General features: G+C 35.0%; 1 protein-coding gene and 1 long non-coding RNA gene across 2 annotated transcripts; one reads left to right on the top strand and one right to left on the bottom strand.

The window, feature by feature from the left end:
• The first annotated feature begins 1,678 nt into the window (after nucleotides 1-1,678).
• On the top strand, nucleotides 1,679-3,208 carry LOC113093778 (uncharacterized). Its single transcript, XR_003287899.1, has 3 exons — nucleotides 1,679-1,721; nucleotides 1,848-1,949; nucleotides 2,978-3,208. It is a non-coding gene; the product is annotated as an uncharacterized LOC113093778 (long non-coding RNA).
• A 1,048-nt stretch (nucleotides 3,209-4,256) lies between these two features.
• Nucleotides 4,257-7,757, bottom strand: LOC113093764 (RNA-binding protein Musashi homolog 1-like). Its single transcript, XM_026259325.1, has 3 exons — nucleotides 7,711-7,757; nucleotides 7,402-7,556; nucleotides 4,257-5,572 (listed from the first exon to the last, which is right to left on the bottom strand). Exons 1-3 carry the CDS (start codon nucleotides 7,736-7,738, stop codon nucleotides 5,531-5,533), a joined length of 225 nt encoding a protein of 74 aa, XP_026115110.1. The 5' UTR covers nucleotides 7,739-7,757; the 3' UTR covers nucleotides 4,257-5,530.
• Nucleotides 7,758-8,286: the final 529 nt, after the last annotated feature.

The following is an 8,286-nucleotide window of genomic DNA, read 5'->3' as shown; positions in this document are numbered from 1 at the left end:
GTCACTTAAGACATAACCGACAGTTCAATCAGGTCCACTTCCGTCAAGTATATTTATGAAAATTATAAGTGCATACAGTTAGTGTTGGTGGTATGGTTATGTTCTGGGCAACACTCCACACGCCTGTCCATGCAGCCAAGCTTGGACAGAGCGGGGAGAGCAGCAAGACAAACCCCCCTGGGGTACAGAACAGAACCATTATAAGCATATATAATTACAATTCACAATTACATGAGTTGTAAACAATTTCATAGAGACTGCTTCCAATGAAGACACTGTTTAGATCGGATTACAGGTTCAGTTGGTGGAGTTGGGGTTGGAGGAGGGAGTTAATTGCAAGCAGCGATGCGATGGAAGAGATACTGAATAATGGGAATTTAAATAGACCACAGGTGATAGGTGTCAAGACTGGATTGGTACATGTCAGGAATAGCTGACTGTCAGCTGATGCGAGCCTGACTAACATGGCCTGACTGAACTAACGCGATGGTTGATTTGTTTTTTTTACATACTTTCCAAGAAAGTATTTTGACATATTTTGTATGTATTTTTCACAACAAGAGTGAAACGTTTTTTAGCCTGGCCTCAGCTGGCCTCAGGTGGTTGAGATCGCCGGGGGCCCCTCCTCAGCCGTGGGCCCCTAAAATCATCACCACCTTTCACCCCACTAGCGACGGCCCTGGTCTGTGGGTGTCACCGTAGCATGTGCGTTTATGCAGATAAGGCGATGCTTTGTTTCAAACTGCTGGAAACACCACACAGGAGAAATGAAAAACACCTGCTTCTGCTAACTTGAGAAACCCACTGTCTCTGCAGTATAGATAAAATGACACGCACCAGTCTCTCTGCTCTCTTCGTAACCATCTGGTTCACAGGTAATATCATCCTTGATAACACAACATATTATTGTCAATAGCTTGATGAAATAAAACAAATTAATTGCTTTACTTTCTTGCTGCTTTCTCGCAGGTCTCGTCCCTGGAGATGTATCTTTGCCAAATCTGATCATATCTATGTGGCAAATTCCTGAGATAACAGCAAAAGAAGGCACAGATGTCACCATCACCTGTCACATTGAAGCTGATCCACACGTGGAAAGAATCATGGTGAAGTGGTTCCAAGATAATCAAACTGTACCGATCGAAACAGCGACTTACTATAGATCCCTTGTAAATGGATCTGTGACAATTAATGCAACACTGCACCTGCTGTCAGTGAACCTAAACCATAATGGCATCTATTACTGCAAAGCACGGGCGAATTTACCTATGCTTGGACCTGATGAACTTGGAAATGGGACCCATGTATATGTGGGTGAGCTTTATTTTTTTACCTGCTTTATTTCCATACTACACTCTACACATTTTTGGTACTTTAAATGTCAAATGAACATGTACTTCTCTTTCAAAACAACTGTAGTGCCTAAGTCAGCAGTGACAACACAAACACTCACAATGAACCCAGTGATGTGGTCAGTGCTTTCAGGCTTGTGCTTCATTTTGCTGATCATCTGCATTGTCTGTGTTATTAACATACATTCTAAAGGCAAGAAAAAAATTAACATTTCTATTAAACTTAATTGTTTATGGGTTTATCCCACAGTGCTTGAGATTTGATTGCATTTTTAAATAAACTAAATTCAAGTGACTATAAAATTTAACAAGCTGTTATGTTTTTTTAAAGGACACTGCAGAATAGAACCTAGAGCAAAAGAAACCCAAGTAAGTGATGTTTACTTGTTTGTTTGCTTATTTATTTGATTGATTGATTCTGAATATTGCCAGGGCTAATGGTCTTTCAGAAATGTAATAAAAGTAGTATTTTTCAATGTATTATTTCACTCTCAGGTTGATGTTAACCATGGATCTCCCTGTCCGGATGCTCAGCAAAATCATGTTGTTTATGCACCATTAAACATTCCAGGGGACAGTGGAAAATCAAGAAAAGAGGTAAATACAGTAAAAGAAGTACAGTAAATAAAAGCACTGCTCTTTAAGCCCTTTTTCACTTTGAGCCCTTTGACTGAAAAAGCTTTTTTTGCACTACAATGTTTTTTTTTTTCACTTCACTTCTCGTCCCTTTGGAATTATAAGGTTCTATCTGACATTTTTTTATCAAAATTGAGTTATTCACATATTCTTATTCTGTGACAATTTATTTACATTATGATGTTTTATTTTAAGTTGTGTACATTTTGGGATTTTTTATTGAAAAAACAAAAAGGTTCTATCTACAGAAGTCTATGGAAAACAAAAACTTTAAAGCTTAATATCTCAAAACTACTCAGAACGCAGATAGAACCTTATAATTCCAAGGGGAAGATATGCCCTGCACTGCTTTATTTTTAGTTTTATTTATTTTATTTTATTTATTTATTTTTTACATGCCCTTATTGTATAGTGTATTGTATAGTTGTAACTTATATTTTATATTTGATCTAGATTTTTAGGCTCTAATGTTAGTGTTACCTGTATGCACCGGGGGTCTGAGAGTAACGCAATTTCAGTTCTCTGTATGTATGAATGAATTGTACGTGTGGAAGAATTGACAATAAAGCAGACTTGACTTGACTTTAAATATTGCCCATCAAGAGCCTTTACTAGTATTCAAATCTTGCTTAGTTATTTATTACATGTTAACAATTTAGTAAGCAAATGGAGATTTTTTTTTTTTTTTTGCAAAAAAAACAAAAACAAAAAACATATTCCACCTATTTCAACTGAAAAAAAGTTCAGTTGCTGCTTTAAATTTCAGCTTATACTCAACTTTGTTGTGAAAGTCATTTCAACTTTTCAAACCGACATATAAAATAAAATTGGACTTCATATAACTTATAAAAAGAGTTGAAATTGCTCAACTTATTTTGATGAGTTAAAGTAATTTAACATAAGTTGTCATGACTTACTGATTATATCATTGTTTTGTAGTGTATGGAACCAGATGCAATTATTATATCATGTTATGGCACGTTTTTCAGAACTGTCCGGCTATGGCACTTACTTCAGCGACATGCACAGAGGATTCAGTGACATACTCTGAGGTCCACTTAAAGAAAGGACCAAAGGATGAAGGTTAAGCATTACTTGCATGAATTTAATTTTTTCACCTTGCATATAAGATGGGATGCCATTGACTCTTTTAATGGCACTTCAAGCTTCTGGTCCTGTTTGGTTTTGTGAAGGTTTTTCTGCAAATACATTTATATAGTTTCCAAAGTTTTTTTTTTTTTCTTTTTTTTTCTTCATGCAATGTTCAAGACTGAATTGTTAAATGCTGTGGCTCACATTTGTGTCTATTTTAAGCTTTAATATGTTCAGACTGCATATATATTTTTAACATAAATGTTTTTCAAAAATCTAATTTTTGTGTGTCTTTTGAGTGATCAGGTAAGGGTTTAGTAGTGATGCTTGAACTTATTTGTATTGCATTGTTTAAAAAGTTGTGTCAAACTAATATGCAGCCTATAGCAAAATTATGTTTTGCCAGTCATTTATCTGACAGTCTTTTTATTTTTAAGATTATAAGTGCACTGAAAAGAAACTTTCAAAATAAATTATGAATTAGCGATTGTTAAAATTATATTTAGAAACAGAGAAATTATCATGTGCGGTGGTTACAGCAATATGCAAAGTTTTATTCTAACGTTTTGTTTTTCATATCACACTATAAAGATGTTGACCTGATGTGGTAACATCTAAATTAACTGGATTTATTCAACTCAAAATAGTAATTAACATCAGTGAATCAACCGACAATTAATTAATACCAACAAAACTCATTTTTATGAGGTAAATCAGGTGGAAATAGCTCTTCAAGCTAACAATAGCAGGTTACCACTTTGTACAGTGCTTATAGCAAGTTTTGCAACAATAAGCGTCATACAAGAAGATGACAAGAAATAAACAGTTTAAATGTCAGAACAGAGATGTTTATCGAAAAAGACTAATATGTGTTACCGCCTACGCAACACCATTTAGCAAATTAACGGTAATAGCACTAGCCATATACTTCAGCAATAAGATAACACGGTTTCATCCTGAACAAAATCTTTAGTTTCAATGTATTTTCACACCTGTCCAGTGAAAACAGATTTCTGTGTTGGGGTGATGAGTGTGCACTTTCAGAAGAAATAATCATTAACATACTGTGGGCTATTTGACATGCCCTGAACCCACAGCTGAATAAAAAAAGACTAACAAAATAACAGGCATCTTCAAGTGTAAAGTGAATCATGCACGCAGATTTAAATCATGTAATTTGCATTTCCAAATTTACTTTTATTATTTTTTTATTTAAGCTTCAAACAAGAAACATTAAAACTTTCACTTAATAACAGCCATCCTGTTTACTTCATAAACGCTTTATATTAGTGTTGCTACTTTTTTTTTCACCAGTACCAGAATCTTCAGTTAATTGAAGGACATTCATATTCCAATTATTACAATTACTTTAAACCCCTAAAAGAGATTAAAGGAATTGCATTATAGATATAAACTTGGTAAAAGCAACGTAACAGCATGGATATAGGGGTTACAATTCACATTTTAAATCATCTTACTGAAGATAATAACATTAGATCACGACAGCATCAGACATACATTCACTCTCGAACAAACATAGACATACAGTACATTCACTCAACAGTAGCATCATTCACATTGCCTTCTGTCGCAAAAAAAAAAAAAAAAAAAGTTCATCAAATCGTGGAGGGGGTGGGGGCATTTTTGGACACAGAATATCATGTGTTTGCGTTCTTGAGCATAAAAAGCTCTTTTAATCAAGCCGATAGATCTCACCAGATCAAAAAGATAGTATATACAATATTTTACACAAACAAGGTCTTATCTAAGTCTGACAAGTATGTTCTCCTTTTAATTACTGCTATTTTCATGATCTATGTAATAAATCCAGTTGCAAAACTAGCAAAATATACATTTTGACATCCCATCACAGTATATTCTTCAGTAGAAAATGTACCAAATGTGTCTGAAAGTGATTAAGCCTTTTAAATACACTACAAAGATTCACAAGTTGACAGATTATTGCTCATATGCTGTTAAAATGAAAAGGCTTTTCTACAGTTACATACCTATATGTACAATGTCATCACAAACAAAAAAGATACAACTTTGAACCGAGAGATAAAAATGAAATAAATCTAAAACAACAACAAAAAAATACACTTACGTTGTTAGCATTTTAAACTGAGAAATGAACGAATTATTTACAGGTTTAGCTCTATATAAGAGGAGCAGGAGGTTAGTTTAGAGACTGATGTGACAGTAATTCATAAACAGAAAATATGACACATCACATTAATAGTGTTGCAGCTGACATTCCAGCAGTTTAACGTTGTTTAATTTCCTCCAAAACCATTCAAAGTCAGAGAGCTTGATAAAATAATAAAAGCCTGCGGCACGTAGAGTGCGTCCATTATATTCGATTGAGATCACATTATACTTCAAAAATCCTTCCTTAAGATGTAGGGAAGACGTCAGAAGCATGAATACTATTTCAGCTGTCACTCATTTCAGTGATAGCCGTTAGTAAATGCTGTAGCAATCAGAGGGCCCTGTAAGGGTAAAAACAAGGCATGGTTTTTAATGCAGCATGAACGAATTCACAGGAAAAACATGCATTTTTTTTTTACTTAATTCAATTTCATTTATTAAAAATCATTGTGGTTATCAGATTTTGGCACTTTGTTGAATAAATGCAATTCAGATGCACAATGATTTGAATGCATTTCTTATATAAAAAACATGTTTTTAATAACTTTTTTGTGAATTATATATTTTTTGTTAATTCAGTTAGCTTTCTTTTTTATATTTCCAGGTTTCAAATAAATATAGTAAAAAATATAGTTTAAGTACTAGTAATTTGATCATTTTAATTAGTTGTTTACTAGGGGAGAGCGGGGTCGAAAGTAACGTGGGACGAAAGTAACAAAGCGATTTTCTCCGAGCTTCTTTCTGAATTTTCATTCCCAGCTATGACAGCATGTTCAGCATGCAATCCTTGACGGAGCTGAGAAATATCATGTGATTTCCTCATCGTTTCCGGAAGTTAGGTCTGTAAAACTGCTTTCGAGTACAAAAAGAAAATCGTTGAAGCGGTAATTTTTTTTATTAGTCGTGTTGTTTTTCTTGTTTCATGTGTCACAGTAATGATCAATCTACAGTTTATTTAGTGCTTTAACACATCCTAAAGTTTGCATTTTCAATTTTTTTTAATATAAAATTAAATCGAGTTTAAATGTCAGGAGTTCCTGTCGGGATGAAAGTAACAATTGTTACTTTTGTCCCGCTACAGTCAAAAAAAGTATTTATTTTGTTCCAGTGCAAGCTATATTGTGACTTTCTGTGCCTTGCATCATTTCTTACAAATGTTTATGTCATATTACACCAAAAGAATATGTCTGAGTGAGGATCAGAAAGACAGACCAGAGGTCTGGTTTTATACAGATGTTTTTGAGAGGGCGTTTCTGGACATAGAGGAACATCACTCTCTGGGCAGCTTCTACATCACATTTATATTCAGATTTTAGCCATATCTCAGCTTTTACACCTCCACCTGTGAATTTGCAGTGTTTCCGGATGTTTTAATGCACATTTTGAATTCATGCATAAAAACAACTGGATAGAAACATAAATAGGCCTTGTGTTACATTATGTTTAGAGTTTATTTTATTATGCTAATGTGATTAAATTTTTATATTGTGCATTCTGTAGAATGTTTTTATTATATAAAAATACATTGAAATTTACAATAAAAAAATACAGTCAGGTTTTAAGACATCTGATGAACTTAAACTTAAATTTAAAATGAAAATATGAAAATGTAATTTAATAATTTTTTTGCAAAGATAAAGGACAAAATATGTTTGCAGTTATTTATTAACAATCAGGTATACTTAAGAAAAATAAGACTAACAGAAAAAAATCTAGCTTATATTGTTGTGTTACTTTTGACCCACCTGTATGTTACTTTCGTCCCAACCGATGGGGTCGAAAGTAACAATGTGCAACTTATGTTCAAAGTGAAATTATACTGAAGTCTTTCTACATTTCTACAAAATCCCACCTGGCATTGATAGATCACACTTCTGAGTTACTGGCCACAGCAGAAATATATCTGTCTACAACATTATCTTTTAAAATGAAGTTTTTTCTGAAAAATGGTACTTTCGCCCCTGCTCTCCCCTGCTGTTTAGCTTAGATTTTTTTTTTTTTTTTTTGTAATTTGAGTACTTCAGCGTGAAGTCAATTTTAAGTTAGTTTCCAAAGCAACATTTCCAGTTTTTACTACATGTATAAATAAGCTTTATTTTAATGACTGAAAATGTTTTTCAATAGTATTAGTTTTAGTTAACAGTATCAACACTGCATGTTACTGACTCACCCCGAGGCTGTGGCTGAATCCAGTGCTGGGGGCGGGACTTGCAGCGCTGATATAGCTACTGATGGCTGATTCCTGATTGGCCGCTGCATACAGGTCTGCCATCGGCCCACTGCTGCTGGTACCTAAAAACCCAGCTGAGCGAGAAGGAGTTGAGCCTACAAAATAAATTAACATGAAATTCAACAATGTCTTAACTCGTTTTCATGAACAGGAAATCTTAAAGCTATATAGGCCAGCCACTGGGGTATGAGCTCTCATTTACTGAGCATGGGTCGTGTGTGGGATGTAGAAAAAACAAAATTCACACACCTCTGACCACAGCTGCTGCTGCTGCCATGGGGTTGTATGTTGTATGCTGTATATTGGAATATGGCGAGCGGCTGCCGTGTACAATAGCTGCTTGTAAAGCTCATAGAGGAACTAACCTGTGAGCTCAGAGGGGTGGGGTGATGTCAGAAAGGGGGTCCTCTCTAAGTGGAATTCTAGAATAGAGACAAACACAGAAAGCTGTTTAAACATACACACGAGCAATTTGAAGTTTTTTAGCCTGGCCTCAGCTGGCCTGAGGTGGTTGAGATCGCCGGGGGCCCCTCCTCAGCCGTGGGCCCCTAAAATCATCACAACCTTTCACCCCACTAGCGACGGCCCTGGTCTGTGGGTGTCACCGTAGCATGTGCGTTTATGCAGATAAGGCGATGCTTTGTTTCAAACTGCTGGAAACACCACACAGGAGAAATGAAAAACACCTGCTTCTGCTAACTTGAGAAACCCACTGTCTCTGCAGTATAGATAAAATGACACGCACCAGTCTCTCTGCTCTCTTCGTAACCATCTGGTTCACAGGTAATATCATCCTTGATAACACAACATATTATTGTCAATAGC

Source organism: Carassius auratus, unplaced genomic scaffold (genome assembly GCF_003368295.1).
Source record: "Carassius auratus strain Wakin unplaced genomic scaffold, ASM336829v1 scaf_tig00215135, whole genome shotgun sequence".
Lineage (NCBI taxonomy): Eukaryota > Metazoa > Chordata > Actinopteri > Cypriniformes > Cyprinidae > Carassius > Carassius auratus.
This window is presented reverse-complemented; position numbering and strand designations above follow the sequence as displayed.